The following is a 23,012-nucleotide window of genomic DNA, read 5'->3' as shown; positions in this document are numbered from 1 at the left end:
GACGGTGTGTGCGACGAGTGGCGGCCGCACGATAAGAAAAGACTCCGAGCACGCACAGTGAAGATCAACACGGAAGGATGCGCAGATTTCGGGACGGAGATTTCGAGGTGTTACCACTAACCACTGAGTAATAATTATGCCATTGAAGCAGGTCATCGCGAATGGCGAAATGGTGAGCTCGAAGGCGCGGCGTGCGAGTTGTCGGTTGTGTTGAATCGGAGAGAAAGTCGATAAGTGACGGAATTCAGTGGTCCTTGCGATACTCGGAGACGATGGCTCCAATGTCAATGGACGAAAAGATAGACTGAGACGTTGGAAACAGGAAATGTTGTCGGGCAAGGAAGAACGTTACAGGGCGTCGGCGACAGAATGCTGGCGTCCGTTTCGGTACACGACGTGGATGTCGAAGTCTTCTTGCAGCCGAATCGAGCAAGGCGGCCTGAGGGATCTTTCAATTATGTGAGCCAACAGACGGCATGATGGTCTGTGACGACATTTATTATTGTTCTTAAACCTCTTGAACGCGTTTGCCACTATTCCGAGTGAGAAATAAACACTCACAGCCCATCTTATTTTGTTGTAGCGCAAGCTGAACATGGACAACATAAAGGCACATCTGACGCATCTCTTGTCCTTGTTCCGCTTGTGCTACAACAAAGTAAGCTATGCCGTACCAACAAGCGCGTACAGCTATCCTGATCGACTCACAGCCCTGCTGACCAGTTGCGCCTGAAGGACCTGCGAATGGTTGAAGGAGTTCGTGGCGGGAAAATAAGATAAGTGGGAAACCCGCCGGTGCACAGCGAACGAATGCCTTAAAGCTCACATTGCAACTAAGGTGCAACACTGACTGACCTGAGAGTGCTTCCCTGAGCAGCCTTTCAACGTAAATATATTCGTTCTTTATGGCACGACTCCTTTTCTCGCTTACAAATCGAATGTCCCCACTCACTCTGACCGGATGACGCCTTCCTTGACTGCCTTGGCCAGATGCAGAGCCATCCTGGTCATCTGGTGCGTGGTGTTGTACGCGGCGCAGGATATTTGCTTCTTTAGGCTGGAACAGAGGAGTGAATGTGATGAACAGGCGAAGTTGGATGTATTTATTATATTGACACTGATATTGAGGCATGAGGCAGGTGTGGGAAGAAGAAAGAAAAGAAAGCAACAACCTGACTTTGTTCTTTCTGTCTTTGTGTCTAGCTCACTTTAATCTCCAGTGTGTTTTCTTGTCATCTCTTCTCTCAGCTGTATTTAGTGTATCTGTGACCCATCACTTGAATTCTCAGTATTTCACTTTCGTTACGTTTTCTTTCTTCAGTGCCTTCTTATGATCTTATTAATTTTTACAACGTGCCAGTTATATCTGAAAATTAGTAACTGGCGCTCCTTAAATGCGCCAGTATCTCTAAAATATCAACAATTAAAAATAAGAACAGCCAATAAGGAGCGCATTTAAAGAAATCACCAACTTGCTGAACGACAACAAAAATAGTTTACTTACACAACTGGCAGCACAAATATGAGATAAGGTGAAATATTCAATAATCCAAAGTTTGTGCGATGTACAGTTCAAGGAAAGGTTAGAGCCAACGATTCAATTACGGGCAGTACAAATAGAGGATATGGAGTCAGTAACTCACCATCTCACGCCATCGAGAGTATGCGAGAAGGAAAACTGTGGCGCATTCAGCAAATTGACGGAGGAAAGATATTCCAAAAAAATGTTGCATCCTGTGGCGAAAAAAATAAATAACTACAGAAGATGTGCGAGACGAGAATTCAGCGACTTCCACCGATTGATGCGGTCCTGTTGGACACCTGTTAGTTACACTAATTTAAATACATTTCACGAAAAGAGGTCGGCAGACATTGAAAAAAACGTAAAACAGATGAGCACTGCGCAAAAATCACGCTGACTGAAATTCCAAGCGTGCAGGATGGAGGTTCGTGTACTTGAACGCCAACTTCCATTGGAAATGTTTGCAATGTCGCTTGTGTTGCATTCTCAGTGTGCGTAGTTTCAATAAAAAAATTTAGAGGACGCTTAAGCTTCGCCTTTAAGAGTCGAACGTGATAGCATTCAAAGATCCCCGACTGGTTCTCACGCTTCCCGGCAACTGTAGATTACGTAAGCGTAATGTTTACCGGGAAACGCTGGCGGCGAACGCTATGCACGAAGGCGAGCTTTCTGGTAGAAACGCGGCCTCTTTCGAGGACCGCGGATGCGCTGAGGCGAGCGCCATCTTGATGGCGTGGTCGCAAGGAACCGAGAGCAGCGCGCCGCTCTATGAATGGTAGAAACGCTGGAAAAGGGGTTTATGTGTTGAGTTTCCGCTTAACAGAATTATTTTTTCTGGTATATTCAAATTACAATTCGACGCTATCATGCCTGCGTGTTGTTTTTAAGTTGTACTTTACGATTTTCTGGCCCATATTACATCGAGGAATTGAATTGCTTCAGTAACGCTTCTGCACCACGCGGAGGGCCTGCGTGGTTGTGGTTCGTGCTGACCGTTCTATAAACGAAGTCCGACGCAAGACGCCGACACTGGCGCCGACACTGTTCGTGCCACTGCTCGCGCCTTCGCTGTCGTCGTGTTCTGCTTCTTCGTGGTTTGGGAGAGGGAAAGAACGCGTAATTCCGCAGCCCATATGGAATCACCGTGCAAATCCACAGCTGGCTCCGATGCCGCTCGTCATGCCGGCGTAACAATAGTGCCCCCCCCCTCCCTCCATTTCGCGAAGGCGCTTACGGCACTGGCCCACTGCCAGTCGGGTCGGTAAATTCGGTCTCGGTATGAAAACACGTTTACAGCGGCGCTCAAACTTCGCATTGGGAAGTATCGTAATCGGCGAATATCTTGTATTCCAGTGTCTGCTAGAGTGTTTTAGCGATGCTGTAAAGGTATCACAGTTTGCATGATGCCGGAACGTCGGTGAGAGAGAGAGAGAAAGAAAGGGAGAAAAAGATGTGACCAGCAACCCTGGTGGTGCCATGTCGTGACGCTGACTTCAACTAGAGCAGACAGATCAGTAATTAGAACGACTGATGGTCTACCTAGGTGCTTGCGCACAGGCGCCGTAACGGGCAAGAATTATAGGGTATGTGATTCGTCTTATCCCCCCCCCTTTTTTTTTCAAAGGTAACTACGAACCAGCGCAAACACGTTTTCCAAGACTTCGTAACTGTTGAAGGTAGTGTCACAAGACGGCTTACCTGCGTTGTTGTTCACGTTATTGGTGTTCCAGTGTTCGTAAAGTGTACTACATGGCGGACGTTCTGCTACTGCCAATCACTACTGATTCAGACTTCTGCTGAACACTTCACGAACGTGTTCTATGGTTACGTTAAGGCTGGGCAACGCAAGCAGTACAAACGGCTCCGCAAATGTATACGAAGCGTTGGCACCAGTAGATATTAGCTGTAAGAAATAGTTTTAGTTAGTCGCAAAGCCGTGGTGGTTCAGCAAGCGACATAACGGCCACTCACCAGTTTTCGCGCATGTTCGAAGTGGCAATTTCAGCACGCGCCAGACTGGAGCGCAACTCATAGGGCAGCAGATCGAGGTCACCGCAGGCGCCAACCTGCATTCCCCTGGCACGGTAGACGCCCCTGATTGAGTGGGCAGGGAGCAAACGCTGTAAGCAGGTTCAGGCGAGACCATTTGATCAGACGTGTCTCACTGCTGTCAAACTAAGCTGAGGCTGCGTAGGTGTACGTAAAGAAACAGAGGAAGCTCAAAGGAAGCTCAAAATAATCATCTGGTTTAATATCTACTTGATTGTGAATACCTTCGAAAAGGAATTTTAATCTGTCGTATTTAGTTCTGAGCTCAAGTGGTGGTAGATCAGCTAATTGACATAACTCTGTTGGAAAATGGATGCGACGATATTTATTAAATATAAACCTGGCAGCTAGCCTCTGTGTTCGGTCAAGTTTAAAACAGTTAGTTATGGTTTGTGGGTCCCAAACAATTTTAGCATACTCAATATAATTGGTCTAACTAGAGTTTTGTAAGCAAGTCATTTAATTTCAGGGGTTGCCCGATTGAGGCTCCGCCTCCATGACCACAGCGCTTTCAGCGATTTGATGCACACATTTTCTGTTTGTGTGTTCCAGCGTAAATCTGATGTAAAAGTTAAACCCAAGTATTCGTGTTTTTCAACGTTCTCGAGTTTCCTATATTACTATATATAATCAGATTGTTTGGTTTTACGTCCAAAAGTCACATAGAGATGTGAGAGACGATATTGTGAAGGGAGGGTAGAGTGGGGGAGGGGAGTAGGGCTGTGGAATAAAAGTGACTACTTGGGGTTCTTTTCCACATTAATCTGAGTGCACACGAGCGTTTCTTTTCATTCTGCTTCCATCGGAATACAGGCGCCGCGAGAGGTAGTCGAACGAGCGACCCCTTGCTCACCAGCAGGACGCCATAGTCAGTGACTCCACGTGACATGTTTTAACGCGATAGCTATAAGAATCCCGTGTCTCAGAAAATCCAGCGTCCGGCTTCGTTTCGGTAAAAAGATTCTCGAACCACGCATAACCAGGCCCTCCATGTGATGCAGGGAATTGCCTTAACTTATTGAATTTCTCAAGCTAGAATACCTGGGAAAGTCGTAAACTATGACTTACACACAACCAATCTCTCCTATTGTAATTTAATTATACAAGAAAACATAATTCTCTTAAGGGAAAGTTCAAACAAAGCCCTTTTGCAGCGTCTCTACAGTACATAGACCGGCGACGGCGTCCGCCATTAGCGCGCGCCGGCGCGTAAATATCTCGGAGTCCACGGTGCGGCCCACCCGCTTCCTTGAAGCACTTCCAAATGGCGCTCGCCTCCGCCGCATCGCGGCCCATGCATGAGGCTGTATTTCTGCCAGAAAGCCCGCCTTTGTGCATAGCGTTCGCCGCGAGTATTTCCCAGTAAACATTACCGCTACATACGCTGCAGTTGCCGGGAAGCGCGAGAACCAGTCAGGGATCTTTGAATGCTGTTGCGTTCCACCCTTTAAGGCGAAGCTTAGGCGTCCTCCAAATTTTACATTGCTGTGCTTACTACCGCAGCAAAGCCTCTAAGACTAATGAGCGTGGAACTGGCACCCTCTGTAAGTACACCGTCAGAATACACACACCCCCTGGGAAACAAACCGAAACTGGATTTTTGGAAAAGCGGGTATTATTTCTGGAGCCCTAAGGCTTGTCAGTATATTCGAAAGGTTCAGAGGTCGAGGACATTTATTTAACGCAGAATAAAATAAATATCGCTATTGTTACTTTCGCGCTCCTTCAAGACCTTGGTCGAAACGTGTGTTTAGAGGTGCTTTAGCGGAAACTGCATTCATGGCTCTTGTCTAGGCGAGTGCGAATATGCGAAACTTTCGCATAACGAATCGCAGTGTCCTATTGGATTCGGTCTTCGAATCCGATAGCCACTATCCGTAAGTACGATTATTTTTCAAAACATTTCAGAACGTCCACTGCACTCAAGCAAACATAAATTTGAAGTAAAAGTGTGGTAAATTGTCACCCGCACTAGAGTAGTGTATACATAAAACATGAGAACTTGAGTAGCGGAGCTGGCCACGTCACTTAGGCAGCCGTAGGTTACAGGCTGGAAAACGATCGTTCGCACACTCTGAAGAGCTGTGTGCGTGCGAAGAAACTACTGCTTTGCTTCTAATTTTTCATTTGAACTTTAATAAACAAAGTTTAATAACGTACTGTGCAATGACAGAAACTTGCTAACCTTAAGTATACTTGGATGTGGATGCCGTTTTACACTAATTGCGATAACCGCTGTTCATTATTCGAAAACTACAGTGAACTCTCGTAAAGACGAACTCGGTTAAGCCGAATTCTCGCTCGCAGTGAAGAACATGGGAACTTAGCGTGGAAGCTTGGCCTTGTTGGTGATTCATTGGAAAAAGGACACGGCGCTGTGTGCGTGTCGCCCTCCCGTGTCTTTGCCTTTTTTGCGCTGCAGGTGGTCCAAATTTCCGGAGTCCCCCACTACGGCGTGCCTCATAATCAGAAAGTGGTTTTGGCACGTAAAACCCCATATTTTTTTTTTTGCGCTGTGTCCTTTTTCCAACATGGGAACGTTTGTTTGATTTTCCATAGGCTCAATGAATAGAACAAAAAAAAACAAATCCGCTTAAGACGAACCGCCTCAGACGTATTCCTCGGTTAAGACGAACATTCGGTGTGTCCGCTAACGATTCTGGAGGCACACTATAGGAGACCCGCGGCTCACAGCGTCTGTGGACAGAGGCGAAAACAAGATGCGGCAAAATAGTTAGTGACGCTTCACTTGCTGAATGCGGGTGACGCGCAAGCGTATGAGTGCTGTAGCGCACGCGAAGCTATCGGCCCTTTGTGCGCCTAGACGCCTACACTCTCCGCATCGCGGATATTATTAAAGACAGGGGGCTCGCGCGGCCACGCCAACGCAACAGCCGCCGGAGTAGAACTCCCCTGTGTAAACATTTGCTTATTAACTAAATTGACAAGCATGGTGTCAGCGAGCGCACAGGCAAACATGAACACATTACACTCGATGACCGCGGACGCTCGCTGTCAAAACGCTGGCGTGAGGAATTGCGGCAGCAGCAGCGAGCGAAGGTGCTGTTCTTCGTGCTGTCTATCGCTTCAACGCTACCTGAGCAACGAGAAGAGAGCGCACGCAAAGCTACGAGCCATTGACCCATCTAGACTGTGCCCTCCAAAGCATATCGCTTGCATTTAACCCCATGAGAGCGATATTGTGCGCAACGCCTTTGAGCGACGGTTCTGAGCGACGAAACGGGCCGTCGCGCGAACAGATCGCTCGTTCTTGCCCATCGACAGCTCGGTTCTAGAAATCTAGAATCCGTCGCTCGTCGCCCGGAAGTGCTATGATTGACCAGCGAATAGCGCGAAACCGGAACTGGATGTACCGATTGTCGCACAGAACGAGCAAGCGTATAATTTGACACGTGCAAGGATAAGAACATACTGCAGGACCTTCAGAAATGTCTTGCGCTGCTCTTTACTGAAAAACATATCAACTGAAATTAATAAAGCGCACGTCGCGCCAGTTTCGGCTCGTATTTCCTGTCCTCGTATCGACAACAGCGGGGTGACGTCGATCAAAGTTGTCGCTCGCGTGTGGCACGACTTGTAGGCGACAACCGAACACGACAGCCATCCCCGTCGCGTCGCTTGCTGCCGTCGTGCGCGAAATCGCTTGCATGAGATTTACACTTAGAGCCGATGCGACAGCGCGCGGGTGAAGTGTAACGCATCCTCCCTGCCCTCCCCCGGTGCCGTGTGCGCGACGGAAGACGGCGCGCCTCCTCACCCCTTTCCTCCCTTGTGCACGCGAGATTGAGCCGCCATGTTCGGCTCACTTTCGCATGCTTTCACTGGCACACACAGCGCGCGGCGCGCGAGCAGGAAGTTACCACACGACGAAGCCGGTACGTGCGTATCGCAAACAAAACCTGTAGCAACTGCTAGAGGAGGTAAACACAGCGCGCCTCCACCTACATTCCTCATCCGCGGCGCTTCGTCTCTTTTCTCCTTTTTCTATAAAGTTCAACTAAATAAATTTTTTTATGTGATCTACCATATTTAGAAAGATATGTGGATGCACCCGATGATGTTGCCTATTATTCTTCCGAATAAGACAAACAAATCTTCAGGGTTCCTTCGAATTCGTCCTAAATGTAGTCTTCTGTGTTTAATATTCGATTCGGTGCGCTTCTGGCACTATTCGATTCGTATTCAGTCTCAGAACTCGCTATTGCAGTACGCAGGATAGGGCTCACGTCCTATCTTGCAATATATTGGCAACACTAAGTGAATGGCCGGGCAAGGCTTTCAAAATCACTGGTATACCACTTCAATATTTTCTTTGTAATAGTCTAGGCTTTTTGACAGGGGAGAAAAAAAGAATTTTCTTAGGAAAGATTTGCGTAATGTAATCTGCCTTCTGGGCACACCGCCCGCATCCTTCAATGTGTCCCAAGCAAAGAAGAAGAAGTAGTTTAATGAGTGGAAAATGTAGAGAAGTCGGCCGGGAAATGGAGCATCTGGCCTGCCACTCTACGTAAGGGAAGGGGAAGAGGGGAAGAAAAAGGGTCACAATGGGGGATGATAATGGGAGGAACGAGGTGAAGGACACATTGTATAACTGTTATCACAAGCGTGAGTCCAGGCCCGTGTCGCCTAAGAAACGTGAAAGAGCACGCATTGTCTCTATTGTACAATAACACCGTGAAAATGCTGCCTTTTTATAGACAACGAATACTGCCCTGCATAAGCGTTAAACACTTTGATGTCAACTGACGTAGAAGAATAATTTAATATTAATTGACATCTTCCTTAGATATGCGATTCAACGTGTCATGGAAACTGAGCCACCATGTCAGTATAAGCACTATGCAGTTGCGCATGTTCACCTTATAAATCCATAGTATATTCGCGAAAATATACTATATATAGTAACTTTTCGCGTCATACTTCCTTTATGGTTCTTAATGTGAAGATTTAGTGAGGTATACATTGAATACGCATTCAGAACATAATGTAAACATCCACCTGCAAGCGGTTCTTCCTAATTGTATCTCGTCAAACATTCACGGTGGAAGTCTTATTACTAACACTGCGCGGCAAGGGTCGCATGTATCTACAGCGCAGTGGCTACGCAATCGCTAGCAAGCGCACAGCGAGCCAGTGAAGCGCTGGTTGCTGAATTTCCAGCCGCTCACACGTTGTTCACGACTTCGACGTGTATCCGATTCGCCTGGTCCAGAGCAGAGGTCACCTCGAACGCGTTGCGGCTTAAGTTGCGCACAGTGAACACGAAGACGCTTATGACATCCACTCCGGCATGGAAGCACCATTCCCGCAGCTGCGAAAGAGAGAGAGAATAAAATGTGCTGTATTGACATATAGGAAGCGGCATTCTAATGAGAACTAGAGAGATTTACGAGGCTGTACGCCTGTAGCATGCCACTCCAAATGACGAGAAGTGAAATATAAATACGCGCACCGCCACACGCACAAAACATGCAAAAAAAAAGCACGCCTGGAAACTCAATATACAAAACTAAAGCATAACTGCGAGTCGCCTAGTTGGAACAGATTCATCTTAAAACTTTTTGTGCGCAAACAAACACGGACGAAGAATAGGAGCAACACAAGGACGAGCGCTTTCTAACAGCTAGTTTTATTTTTGAAGAACCACCTGATTAAATACCCACAGGTCGGCGCGATCTAGTCAACAGAGCACGTCTACGTTCACGTCTTTGGTCCACGTCTATAAAAAGACGTGGAGCAAAGCCACCCGGTCAACACAAAAACAGTAATGTGCATGAAACAACCACTTCCAATAAAATGTGTTAAAGATGGGATGATAGAAGCGAATTTTCTTTATCCAACAATGAAACACAAGGATGGCTGATGCATTTTTCTTTTTGGTTTCTTAATCCAGTATGCTTCCGCAATTTCTCTCGCGGTTTGATTCCTATGCGTATACAAAATGTCGGTGCTACTAAGACAGCCGTCCTTCTGTTTCATTGTTGGATAAAGAAAATTCGCTTCTATCATCACATCTTTAAGGCATTATATTGTAAGTAGTTGTTTCATACACCTTACTATTTTTATGTTGATATGGTGGCTTTGGTCCACGTCTTTTTATTACAAGTGTTATATGTGCTATAGACGTGCTCTGTTGACTAGATCGCGCAAATCTGTGGCTTTTAACGCGACAGCTTTAAGGAGATCGTGTCGCAGAAAGCCAATGTCGTCGGCGTCGGCGGCGTTGGCCGTGAGCGAAAAAACCTGCAAGGTAATTCATAAATAAAAGAACTGCTTGCAAGATGGGTTGGGTGGGAATCCAACCAGAGTGTGAGTGTGAGTGCGTCCGGAGTGTGAGACGGAGACGCTACCACTCAGCCACGAGTTGATGGTTCAATACGCGACAAAAACGCCTCTAGTGAATGCGGTGTTGCCTTAGAAACGTGCCGTAGAATGTTATACTGCGGTGTACATCGGTAATTGTGAGTATGTAAATTACGGAAGTCGCAGTTACACGAGTAGCGAAGTACGTTTCCGCTACATTTCTTCTGCGCACACGCAGAGCCATCTTGCGGCAAACACAGAAGACCCCCTCCTCGCAATGTACGGCGCTGCCCCGACACGTGGCCCGCCACTTGCCCCATGATCGCGTCCGCCTTCATGGCGCGTAGCAGCCCGGCTGTCCGTGCCGATCGCGACGTTTCGCTCGCGTAGATCGTTTGAGTAGGCGGTGCGAACGGGGTGCGATAACGCTATCGCGTTTCACTGTTGAAGGCGAAACTTGAGCGTCCTCCAATTTTTATATGCGCTATAGGCGTGCTCTGTTGACCAGACCGCGCAGATCTGTGGGTATTTAAGCAGGTGGTTCTTCAAAAATAAAACCAGTTGTTAGAAAGCGCTCGTCCTTGTGTTGTTCCTATTCTTCGTCCCTGTTTGTTTGCGTACAAAAAGTTTTAAGATGAATACAAAACTACTTAAAGTACGGCAAATCAGTTCTGCCGAAGCTAGAAATACGGAGGAAGGTTTGCGGAATGTAAAAAAAAGTTGTCATCAACGCATATGTAGCGCGAAGCTACTTGATGACACCATTTTATCTCGCTGAGATTATTCTATCGCAGGAAAGTTAACTCCTTCGCATATTGCGTGCGGGACACATAGGCGGTACCACTCCACGTCAATGCATGTGTCGCAGCTTAAGGCGTAATCGCAAAAGTGTATCCAGTGCAAGCATTATACGACGCTGCTTTGTAACGCGAAAAGCCTGCAAGTAAATTCAGACAGTGTTTTCGCTCAATATAATACGACGAATGAACGCCGCCCGCTAGCTGCGCCCGCGAGCGAGGCGTTAGGGAAGCGGGGCCACAGCACACATCAGTCACTACAACGTGCATACACTTAATCGTGCAGCTCAACGGTGACACGACGCATACGACGAAGACGATTGCGCGCGGATGTTCTCGTGCTTCTTTTTCTTTTTTCTTTTAGTCATAGAGTTCCGTTGAATTCACTGGGAAGGGATAAGTCGGCCTCCATGCGTGGCCTAAATCGACGCTGTCAGTTAAAAGGGGGACATCTGTTGCAACAGAACTGCTTGTTGGCCTAGTTGGTGCATAACTTGTGTGTTTTAACTTGCGGCAAGAAGCAGGTGCTTTAGAAGGGGTACGTAGATCGAGGCACATACAGAGACGATCTACGGACAGGGGAAGCGCCATCTGTACCGACTTTGTATCAGGTATTCTAAAATTCGCCTGTGTATTGCACGCGATACCTTGAAGACATGCACAGAATCGCAAGCCACATAGGCGCGTGTCCCGGAGAGTTAGGTTGCTGCGCACATTGTGCACGACTGCGCAAGGTGCACTGAACCCGACCCTGGCCTTTTACCTCACTTTGCTAACCGCCGTTCAGGTGGCGACAGACTACACCAGGGAGCTACGCTGCCGGTTGGCCGTAATTTCCTCCTCATCTTTTCAAAGCGAAGCTTTCGTTGTGAACTCGTCCGAACTTCCCTGACCATGGCTGCTGCTTCTCTCTTGCTGAATGCAGTTCAAGCGCAGGGCAGCATCACCATGTTTACTGCCCTTACGTGATGTCCTGACTGCTGGCTTTGTTTCCTATAGAGTTAAGTTCAATAGAAAGCAAGGCGAGCAGGGTAGTAAACATGACAATGCGGTCGTGCGCTTGAGCTACATTCGGCAAGAGACAAGCAACAGATATGGTCAGGGAAGTTCGGGGGCCTTCACAAAGAAAGCTTCGCTTTCAAAAGGAGAGAAGGAATTTTGACCATCCCACGTCACTGCCGAATTCCTAATAGCATCCGCGCCAAAATTACTACTACCCCTCACCCCCAAAATATGGGAAAGGACAACGGGGCTCGACACCAGCCAGCGCGCACGCTCTCTGACGAGGTCTTAAACAAAAAAACCGGCCATCTATATTGACATCACTTGAGCGGGCAATGACCGTTGCAGTATCGCTGCCGTCGATTGCTGCGGTCGGACGATTAGCTCCGCCACGGTCAACACGCCCTCCATTGTGGAGGCGGAAGACGCCGCAACTGCCATGGGCGCGTCCCTACCTGACGTTAAATTCGTTGTGTCAGACTCTAAATCGGCCATAAGAAGCTACTCTATTGGAGCAATCGGCCCCATTGCAAGCAGACTTCTCAAACCTCAGGACACTTATCGGTTTATTGTGGGTGCCACCTCATGCCGGCAAGCCGGGTAACCAAGCAGCTCACCTAGCCTCCCGAGCAGCAGATAACCGGGAGGTGGGATTGCTCGAACTGGATGGACGGCTTGAACCTATCCTCACATATCACGAATTCACTCAATTTTACAAGGATTTGCGCAGAGCGTATCCGTTGCCGAGCACGATTCTCTCCCTGGAGCAGGCCACGACTCTACGGCAGGTACAGACTCGATCCGTGCTAAGCCCCAAAAGGTTGACTGAAATTTCTAAGCGAGAGTTTAAATCTAACTGCAGGCACTGCGAAGAACTAACCGTAGGCCAAGATCACATACTTTGGGGGTATCCATCCCACCCCCCACCAAGAACCATTCTTCGGCAACCTCCCACGCTCGAGGCCTGCGAGTGTATGATCAAGATCGATGACCCAAAATGACAAGTCATGCTGGCAGAGCGGGCTAGCCGCGTCGCGGCCACATGGCATCCACGCTAGTTCCTCTGACAGGTTCTCAATAACTAATACGCCTGCAATAAAGTTTAGTTCTCTCTTTCTCTCTACGGAATGAAGCAGTGATAAAAACTAACGGGCCCTGTTAAATATCAGAGGAAGAGGACTACGACGGGGACTAGCACGTTCAGCAAATACGGCGCGCTCGTGGTCACACGCTTCTTGACTGACTCCAACTGTAAGTGTGGACGCGTTGCTACTGCTCTCCGGGCAATAAAATACCCTTTTCTGCCGAACTTCTACTGCGAAGACTCCTTTGTTTCACGTTTCCTGGTGTGGAAACCAGGCAGCGGTATTAATCAACGACCGAACAGCTCCCAGGACTGACCGACGGCGAGCCCATGCACGGATTCGTCAAGAAGAGCGGAGGCAACGCTGCCGACGGCCCTCGTCCATCCACGGACAGTCGCCTGCTTCTGGGAGGCCTAGCTAACCATTAATAGGACACTTATCAGAACGACGGTTCAGCCTCATCTTCGACGATACCGACACAACACTCAGTGCGGCTTAAACGGCTCAACTTCACCTCATGAGCAGCCGGCTCGAAATGCTTGAGAAAGTGGCTTCGTTTTGTAGACGAAAAGATGGAAAGAACACAGTGTTCAGGTAGACTACACAGATAAATTGGTTACGCTCAAGTCTAAACTCATACTTTCTATTGAGGTGAGGCAGAGTGCATGCAGTGAAGACGTGTCAAATCTCTGAAAGCAAAATGACCGTCCGATATTTTTCTGACTTGAAGCATTGCAGGAAGCAGAACAGGTAATAGATTGTAATACAGAAATTTCAAACCGTGACCGCGTTGAAGTACAAGATCCAACGGCATCAAGACAAAAATGTTTCATGAAATTGAAGCACCGACTGAAAAAGAAATTGCCGTGTCTAAAGCCCGCAGCAACATGGTTATTGACGTGAATGACGGAACTGAAGACGACTATCAACTGATGTCATTGCTTTGTACTTGAGAGTCGCGTCCAAGGCCCAAGAAATACAAATTAGAATCAGCTCTAGTAACCACAATGATACCGAAGGAGACTTTGTACAGTGGGCAGGACATGCGAGCGATGAAAATAACAAAACACGGTCTGACAGTGTCTCTTATAAGCAGTCCAGGTGCCCTCGAAGACTTCATTTTCATCGAAGAGTCATGGTGCCGTCCGGGCAAAGGAACACGTACACATTGTAGAGATAACTACGAAGGCTCACGAATGAACCAAAGCCAAATCTATTCCGGCCAGTACAGGTGCCGACAACAGAAGGCCGACAGCTGTTGTGTTATCAACGTAGAGGAGCGTCACCCACTAATCTGTCTCTCCATGTCATAATTGATAGGTTGATAACGACGGCATCCTACGTGACAGAAGTAACAATCAAAGGACCAAACCATCCAGTAAGAAAACCAACTACGGAGATATCCAGGAAGGGAAGAACCGGGAGGCATCATGGAGCAAGGCCCACAACACGCCAAAGCCTGAGCGTCTATGTAAGCTCAGCGCGGAGCAAAGACAGCATAGACTACCTTCTTTGTGGTATTCTTTACTGATGATGCAGTGTGAAGCAAATCTTTAATCGCATTGCCAGAAGGACCAAGCACGTACCGACTACATACTATTGAGAATCACCGCCTAGTGCTTAACATTGAACGACATCGGCTGACTCCTGTTCACATCAACACTGCAATTACCACTATATTGCACTCCTGCTTTTTATAAGAATATAAGGGCCGGGTGCGCATTGCTTCGTACTTGGATCACAATACGAATTATCTCGTACCAGTGAGCACTGCACAACCCTTGTACAACATTTCTACGCTGGCCAACTGGACCTTGTCGTCTTCGTGAGGTGTCGTCGGACTCTGTTTTCGCACAGGACACTGAAGCAGCACTTCTTCGTTGGGTTTTGTAGTCCTAAATGTCTCTGGTTGCCGGGTTTCGGCACCATTTGGTAGAAACCGGCGAAGGACCACACAGGATGAGTAGTGAATAAGCTAACATAGAGATATAAAGGAACAACAATGACGATTGTTATAGAGGTTGAGGGACGAAGTTTCGACATTAACAAATATCTTCATTGCCACGATCATGCGTCATCAAGAGCACAGTTCCACTCGTAAAGCAAACCTTTCTGTGCCTACATTCCTAGGGTTTGGTGTTCTGGCGCATCTGCTTGGTCAATCTTTCGCCGAGCAAAGTAGAGTTTACTATTAAACTATCTGCAGGAGAGGTCCTCTCTAGTCGGCGCACCGACCCTCAGTAACAAAGGGGTCCAATACCCGAAACATCTCGATGCGCGGACCCGTGGGTCACGTGGCGGGAGGCTCTACGCGTCTAGCCGTCTTCACTGGCAGACAGATAAATCGCTACGGTGCAAAACACTGCGCCGAATATAATCAGTTGCACGGCGCCTTGTTTAAAACCACTTCACGAGAAACTTCGCTTCTCGGATTCCGACATGGGTGTTGTATCCACATTTAGTCATTTCGCTGTTTCAATAAACAACCGTTCACTACGGCGCACCCACCTTGACGTACATACACGCTCCGACCGCGTACACCCGGCGCAGGTCGGTGCCGGTGGCCCTCGAGAAGCGTCTGTGACCGTCCGGCACCAGGCAGACGTGACGTGGCACCGCGCCCAGCGACACGAGCCACACGGCCGCCCTCTGGCAGCTGGCGACGAGGTCGCGCCACAGCGGAATCGCCCGCTGCTCCAGTTCTTCGGTCGATGGAATCTCGGCTCCGTCGTCCTTCCTGACGCCCTGCGTCCCTTCGGCGGGCGTCGCTGTTCGTCGGGAGAGGCAATGCAGTCGCATAAAATCGTCGGACGCGTAGAATACGTCCTTGTGCTTTTCCGTTGGAGATTAAAACTGCCCCAGCTGATATTTTATTAATTTTTTATTGATACGTTAAATGGTTTTCTTCATTACGATCAGCATAGGGAGTCGCTTGCTAGAACCGTATGTAACGAGAGAGACAAATTTATTTACACAAAGGCAGAGAGGTCGGCCTGAGCTATAACTTGCCCTGGCCTGCTACTCTACACTGGAGAAGAGGGACGGGGTGGGATAGGGCTGATGAATGATGATGATCGCTTATGTAACGAAATTGTGTAAGAGTATTATAGCTTGTGTTTTGCAACCTCACTGCCGACATGCCTTACTTCATTAACGCTGTGTAGATAGTAAAAGCCATTTCTCATCATGCATAAGTCGCCTTGAATGACGGCGCGCTTCTTTCCCGCCACGGACGATGCAATTCGAACTAAGCCGCGTGCGCGGGGTTTCGAGACGCGTATTCTGGCTGTACACTTGTTGCATCGCTTGTTGCAGACTCGAGTTGGAGCGGTCGAGTTTGCGTGAGCTCGCTCTGTCACATGTAGGTGTAATCCATCCAACTCAAACCGGTGCTCATCAGGAATTACAAGGCCACACAAGTGTGCGACTCGTTTCAGAAAACACGCTGGCTATAGGTCGGGGCGGCCCTGCGTTTGAGAAGTATAGGGTCCAGAAATGGTGTGATGAGGCTCGGGTAACCGAGGCAGAAGGAGACCCGACACCTTCGACCACGGAGGAACGTGTCTGTGTGCATAGGAAACACAAGCGCAGAAGCCTCATCCATCTATGCGAGGGTAGTCTTGGGTGCCGTAGGCGATATTTAAAGATTCCGTAAAACATAAAAATTATCACCCTGTATAACTTTTACACGCGTCGAGCCTGTAAAAATTTGTAGAATCTCGCTGGTCAGTCTGTGGAAACATACTACATACACAAAATTGCTTTAAGGCGAATAAAATGAACTACGGATTACAGCATTATGTCCTTGTTCGCATGAAGCGTAATTGATATTTCCAGCACGACTCTGCCAAAACCTTCATATGTTGTTTTACGTAAGTTACCTTTGTTCCCATCCGGCTGACAGGGATTTTGATCTCCGACGTACGTAGAGAACAAACAAATAGACAAACAGGCCGCAACAAAACATATAAAACGGCGCGGGCATCTGTTTTCGCGATAGAAAAGCACCTGTACAACATCAACATCTGTTATCCGTCGCGCCATTTTAAGGAAGGCCTGCCAAACGCTGTACTTTGTTTTAAACACCATGCCTGACGTCTGACAGTGACGGCTTTTGTGAAAAAAAAGTTGAATCCGACGCTCGCCCGTTCCTGCTGTTATGTTCATCCGGTCGCCTGTCCGCGATGCCTGCGTAGAAAACTGGCGTCTTCTTCGGGCGGTCGACCGCCTTGCCGCTCTACTGGAGAAGTCTTTGTTCTTTTGTTTTTTTTTTCTCGTTAAATTACTAGTAGGCGTTACCTGTTTCTCCACGCCCGTAGTTCTCCTCGCCCCTCCAGACCTTGCGCCACGTCTCTGCGCTGAGCCTGGCTATGGCCACGCTGGAATAGATTAAGGTTACTTTAGCGCTGGATACCGAAACCTAGCGAAGGCGCACGCCGCGTATTACCGAAAGAGAAGCCGCGATCCCGTCGTGGTTTGATTTAGTGAAAATCGGCTCTTAAGCGTACTGTGGGAGAGGCTCGATCACACCTTCCAGAAGCCTGTTTTAACCCCAGAAGCGGTATCAGGAGGCTACGTAAGCGCGTACGGCCGCATATTGTATTGGGGAATGCTAACGAGACCGACAGTTTGCGCGCACCCTAAAGGGGAAAAAAAAAGCGGAAAGGCTGTGTCACTTGACCCCGCACCGCCGAAGGCGGGAAGATAAATAAAACGAAAAAAAGAACGTAGCATCTCTTCGGAGACTTACCTGAATGATGCGTAAGCATTTCGTAGTAATGACGTGGAGTTGAGCGCTCACACTCAACACTGCTGGTACTGCAGCACTGCTCAGCGGCTGCGGTCGTCTTGGAACCCTTGAGGTAAATGCGACAGCGCTGCGGCGACACGAACCGCTGCGGGAGGCGACGCAACGTGAACTGACGAGGCAAGCAAACAGGTGGCGGCGCCAGGTGCGCTGATGACGTTCCGATCCCCAAGCCACGGCTGCTCCACAGTTGTGGCTTACTAACGGTGTACCCGTAGCGTTTCCCACAAAAATTTTATCATCAACGGACGCGGGAGGCATTGCCAGGTACCCTTCGTCCTCGTCCAGCCACGGCTCGTCGCCCAGCGCAGGTCCGCGCCAGAAGGTCTCGAAGCCCCGGTCGATCAGCCTGCGCTGCGCGTTGCGCCACGTCGCCCTCAGGACGCCGTTGCACGAGATGATGGGTGACGTTTCGGCATCGGAGAACACGAGCTCGCTGAACTTCATGCGCAGGCTCGGCTTTCGCATCCACGTGGGCACCAGCATCTGCGGGGAGTGGATTAGTGTGACGTGCTCCATTCACCACGACTCACACCCACGTGGTTACGTATGCAACATAGAAAGTAACAGGATGGACGACACCTGAAGTGATATAAATAGGCCCAGCATGAGCTCGCTAAATCGACAGACATGTGGACAGAGAGCCAGATACGAACAATAAAACTTGCTATGCTGCATTGTTTCACAATAACTTAGTTCGCCACAACAACGTCCTTGTGAAAGTCGACAGATGTTGCTAATTTCTGTGTAACTGGATCCAACGCTTGAAGCTATTACGCGGACTGTTTGACTCCATATTTTGTAGCAAAGCTGCCGTGTGTCAAGCTGACCTGAGAAAAACGAAAATCGTGCTTCCTTCAGCAGTGATATTCCTCAAGTGATTCGGCTGCGCACTCGGACAGAAGATAAAATTCCACTTGCACATCCGACACTATGCGGAGACCGGGCATGTTCGAATGCCTGGTCATCGGAAAGTCACAGAATAAAACTAGAGAACGCCGACACACCTGATGCTTGAGTCCTGAAACGACGTCCCTGAAGCGGCCCGTCAGCTTCAGTGTCACGTTCAGCGTCTAAACGAAGGTGAATGTCTCGTCAACCACGTGGTCTGTAAGGACGCCGAGCTCGCTTTGTAGTTGGTGCAGACTCCTGCGGTTCAAAGAGGTGGATACCGTCTCATCGGTCGTTGGACGGTAATAGAACTGCAGTGCTTAGGGTGATGTGCTATTCCGATGGGCACATGGCCGGCGCTATATATACCTACTTATACGGAGGCGTCCCGACGCAGTGATCGCATGCAAAGTTTTATTTGTTTATGAAAACTTAGTTCTTGTTTCGGATATCCTCACATGATGAACACATTACTTGAACTAAAGCATTACACATAGGTATATCAAAACAATCTGCTATCACTTTAGCACGCATGCACCCTGTCTTCAATACTCATTTCATGAGCGTGTTCGATCAGCAGCTGTCCGTTGTAAACGAAACAAAAGTTGAAGCAAAAGAAAAGCAATTCATTGAGAGTTGGTGTTCCTCACCGGATGTTGGCGTTCCAAAGCATGTACGCGAAGGGCTCGGGCACCAGGCGGGACAGGAATCGCAGGCAGCGGCGCTCGGCCCCGTGCTCCGGCGGGTCGACGTCCTCCCAGCCTCGGAGACGCGCGGTGGCCACGTCCACCAGCGCCCGGTACCGTTTCCAGTCCAGGAACGGGGCGTACCGCACGTACATCCTGCGCCGTAAGCGTTTGCCTATATAGACCAGCTTATAGAGGTTGCATATGGTCACAGAGGTTACATAGGTTACAGGGGCTAAATAAAAATGGACCCCTTCATAACATTTATTTGTCTAGTATGGCGCACGCAGCCGTAATCATTTAACACACTGACCGCAGTGCGAGGTAGTTGTGCAGGCTGGGCGAGCCGAACTTCTCGACGATCTGCGCGAAGCGACGCTGGAAGGAGCCGCCCTTGACCAGCACCGCGGTGCGGCTTTCGACGCTCGTCACGCCGCCCAGCGCGGTGCGCAGAAACCTCGTCCAGTTCCAGAGGCGCGAGCGCTGCAACCGTGCAACCGAAGCCGGCGCGCTGTCCCGCCAGGTCGACGAGCGCCCGTTCGATCTGTGGAAGGAATGGCGATGGAATGCGGTGTATGTATATATATAAGCACAAGATATGGCGCGCTGGAGTGATGCGATTCCCGCCTTACTCAAAACAAGCAAATAAATGAACAAACCAGCAAGCAGTCAAGCAAACAAAACAAAGACCGCAAAAAAAAAGTTTCGCGGAAGCCCATCTCAGGATGACTGTCGACGTTATTGCGATTAACATTGAAGCAATGTAGCGTTGCCCCGTACCGTCACCGCCGAAACGCGTCATGTATAGAGACCGCGGAACTTCAGGCGAAATGCCTTTATTGTTTCCTTACGACCTGATCATGCCTATTTAAGATATAAGCACAAACTACGAGTCTAGAAACACCTTAGTGGCATACTTATGGTGCCTAAAAATGCCTATTTCGATGTTGGTGCCTGTATTAGATTTTCCGAACCTAAAGAACATTGTATTTTCCGTGCGTTGTCCTTGCATTATCTTTTGTTGATGATGTGATCAAGCGCTGGGGAGCTTGCCTGAAGGCAGCTGAATATTACGACAAGCGTTTCACCTGTGTGAAGATTGTTCTTAATGACTTTGTAGCAGACGTTGGCGTCGCTGCAGGGAGAATGGCCCAAAATGCTCTACGCAACGTGGCACTTGAAGGTGGCTTAGCGTACTTGTGCACCCACTTTACGTTTTTAGCCAACATTATCGAGGAACTCGATTCGCCGTGGTTGCTTAGTGGCTATGATGTTGGGCTGCCGAGCACGGGGTCGCGGGATCGTATCCCGGTCACGGCGGCCGCATTTCGACGAGGGCGAAATGTGAAAACACCCGGGTGCTTGGCCCGGAAAACGATATTGGCCCGGAAAACAAAAAGACAAGGACTAAACTTTTGTTTGCGTTTAGTGAATAATGAAGATTGTGAAGCCACGTCTCTAGAGAACAGAGGTACGTTTGCAAGAGCAGGTAAAGGGAATTGACGTCTCTTGCGCTGTCGCGAAAAAATGCGATGTCATCTGCATAGACATACATATTTACATCCTGGAACAATGGTGCTGAACTCAACAGGCTAAATAGTACAGGAGACAGAACAGCCCCCCTGGGGCACCACTCTTGTCTGGTTGAACTTTGTTGAAGAAAAGCGGTTTTGAAAACAATGACATTTTCTGTTTCTTAGAAATTCGAAAATATGTGCTGTTAGATATCTGGGAAAATCGTTGGACCTTAATCTTTCCAACAGCAGTAAGTACTCGATGCTGTCATAAGCTTTCGCTGCGTCGAGAGTCACTAAAGCACAAAATTCTGTTCTATGCCGAGCAAGTTGGATACGGCTTTCCATGCGCACACCAAATGGAGAGACCAGGCCGGAAACCTGTTTGACTTGGGCTCAGTTGCGAAGTTTGATATATGTGATCCCTCATGCTCTCATATAAAACTCTTTCATTAAGTTTTACCACATTTGACGTAAGAGAAATAGGTCTAATATTGTCAAGATCGTAGCCAGCTCTTTGTTTTTTAATTAGCGGCATTGTTTTAGCTGTCCTTCATTCTGGAGGTCTCCAAGCATGTTTAGAGAATAATTCACCGTGTTCAGAACGTAGACATAGTAAACAAAATTTTTAGCATGGCATTGGAAATGCCGTCGGTACCTGGGGTGAGGCAGGCTGTAATCTAACGGTATTGGAAAGCTCCGACACTGTGACTTCCACAAAGTCATCTGCAATGGGAGGTCTTCATGGCCCATTCGGCAAACGTGATGTTAAGCGTTGCGCTAAGACGTTTTCTATGAATTCTAAAGAATCAGATATCTCGCGTGGTGAAAGGATTATCGACGCAATATTCGCTGGTGTTAGTATGAACTTTCTATATCGAAGAAATCTCAACGGAGCTTTCTGCTGCTGGGCTTAGAGTGAAAGTCATGCTGTTTTTCACCACACTCGTCTTTGACATTCGATGCTGTTCTCTTCAATGTAGCAGATGCGAACTTATGATCACTCTGTTACTCGGAAACTGATTGTAAGCTAGCTTTTTCCAAGCGTCTTTTCGTCATCTGTAATCCCGTGTACACTCCGAATTCCACCAAGGAGAGATAGTACTTTTGTGTGTTAACATTAAACTCAGCCTTTTTAACGGAACATTTTAATACAGAGCAGGGCCTCATGCCTTTGATATCACCCGGCACTGTTATTTGGGAGTTGAAGACTGTTTACAAGATACTCTGAAGTTTCTGGTAATTGACAAAAGTGCGGGCCGGAGACTCTATAAAGAAATAAGAGGGCATACAATATCAAACCTAATAGGTAGATTATCATTGTTTGAGGCAGAGTCGACAGTCGACCACTAAGTGTTGACAATTCCCGAAGTGGCAATTGTTAGGTCCAACGCTGGTTTAGAAAGACCTTGAATAAACGTAACGCATTTCTTGCTTAACAAAAAAAAATTTTGAATAGTTTTCCAGTCCAACAATCGCTTTCCATATGAGTCCGTTTCGAAACCCCAAGACACATAATGCGAATTGAAGTCTCCGGCTTCCACAGTTTTTTCCTACAAGATTTGACAACGGTATCAAGGTAAGGAATGTCCTGAATACCTCTGGGAAAATGTGTATTAATTAAGGAAAATGGGTAACAACCAGATTGGATACTGGTAGAAAATTTAGCGTTCTGGCATATTTTAGTTATCAAGAAAGCAAATCCTCCGCCTCTTGATGGACTGTATAATCGAAATAAACGATAATTTATGTGGAAATCCTGGCGATTGGAGCTAGAAGTTCTATCCTCGCGCTACATGAACACGAGCCACCTTGTTCTTCACCTCAATAAGTAACTCAATGAGCAGCACTTTAAAAAAAAATGGCATTTGGGAAGATCGGCCGAAGTTCAACAACTTTCCGTTACCTACTTCGAAACACAACATTCACAACATAACATTTATTTTATTTATTTTAGAGGTACACAATATTTTGAGAGTATGTTCCTTTATTAAAGGTTACTTGAATAAAAGTTACTATGCAATTTTTGTGTATAGGTACACAAGATTGTGAGAATGTGCCCTTTAGTAAACGTTACCGTGCTAATACTGTGGGGCTGAATGTCTCTAGAAAACGGTTGACAGTCAGTCACACAGTCTGTGGCAATGATGCAAGTGCCACCATTCCGAGGAGTTAAGGTGAGTTGCATCACTCGGTCCTCCACACTCCAGAAGGGGATTGGGGATGTAATGAAGGACCCTACACCCGCAACTCTGGTCCAAAACGGTCTGTGTTTTTCCATTTTATTCAGTCTACTTGGTCCGCGTCTCGCTCTTTGCGGTGTTTGTGGTGTTTG

The 23,012-nt window shown here is 48.0% G+C and overlaps 2 protein-coding genes across 2 annotated transcripts in view; both read right to left on the bottom strand.

The window, feature by feature from the left end:
• The window catches only part of LOC142559590 (isoprenyl transferase-like), a 31,060-nt gene extending 13,014 nt beyond the window's left edge, over positions 1-18,046 (bottom strand). Inside the window, exons 1-5 of the mRNA XM_075671173.1 lie at positions 17,530-18,046; positions 15,288-15,547; positions 8,761-8,903; positions 3,494-3,616; positions 953-1,057 (exon numbers count right to left, since the gene is read on the bottom strand). Of these exons, the coding sequence (XP_075527288.1) occupies positions 953-1,057; positions 3,494-3,616; positions 8,761-8,903; positions 15,288-15,547; positions 17,530-17,548 (650 nt within the window). The 5' untranslated portion in view covers positions 17,549-18,046. The remainder of the gene's footprint in view (positions 1-952; positions 1,058-3,493; positions 3,617-8,760; positions 8,904-15,287; positions 15,548-17,529) is intronic.
• A 1,077-nt stretch (positions 18,047-19,123) lies between these two features.
• Positions 19,124-22,840, bottom strand: LOC142559822 (uncharacterized). Its single transcript, XM_075671493.1, has 3 exons — positions 22,811-22,840; positions 19,477-19,646; positions 19,124-19,319 (listed from the first exon to the last, which is right to left on the bottom strand). The coding sequence occupies exons 1-3, from the start codon at positions 22,838-22,840 to the stop codon at positions 19,124-19,126; spliced, it is 396 nt and encodes a 131-aa protein (XP_075527608.1).
• Between the last annotated feature and the right edge of the window lie 172 nt (positions 22,841-23,012).

Source organism: Dermacentor variabilis, chromosome 10, assembly GCF_050947875.1.
Source record: "Dermacentor variabilis isolate Ectoservices chromosome 10, ASM5094787v1, whole genome shotgun sequence".
NCBI classification, from domain to species: domain Eukaryota; kingdom Metazoa; phylum Arthropoda; class Arachnida; order Ixodida; family Ixodidae; genus Dermacentor; species Dermacentor variabilis.
The sequence above is the reverse complement of the archived record's forward strand: the minus strand, read 5'-3'. Positions and strand labels throughout refer to the sequence as shown.

Bases quoted from the DNA above. Each gene is read 5' to 3' on its own strand.
- LOC142559822 (XM_075671493.1), bottom strand. From the start codon at position 22,840: ATGGTGGCACTTGCATCATTGCCACAGACT. The intron at 19,647-22,810 runs GTGTGACTGACT...GCACGGTTGCAG, and splicing joins TTGCATCATTGCCACAGACT to CGCTCGCGCCTCTGGAACTG. The intron at 19,320-19,476 runs GTCAGTGTGTTA...CTTACGGCGCAG, and splicing joins CACAACTACCTCGCACTGCG to GATGTACGTGCGGTACGCCC.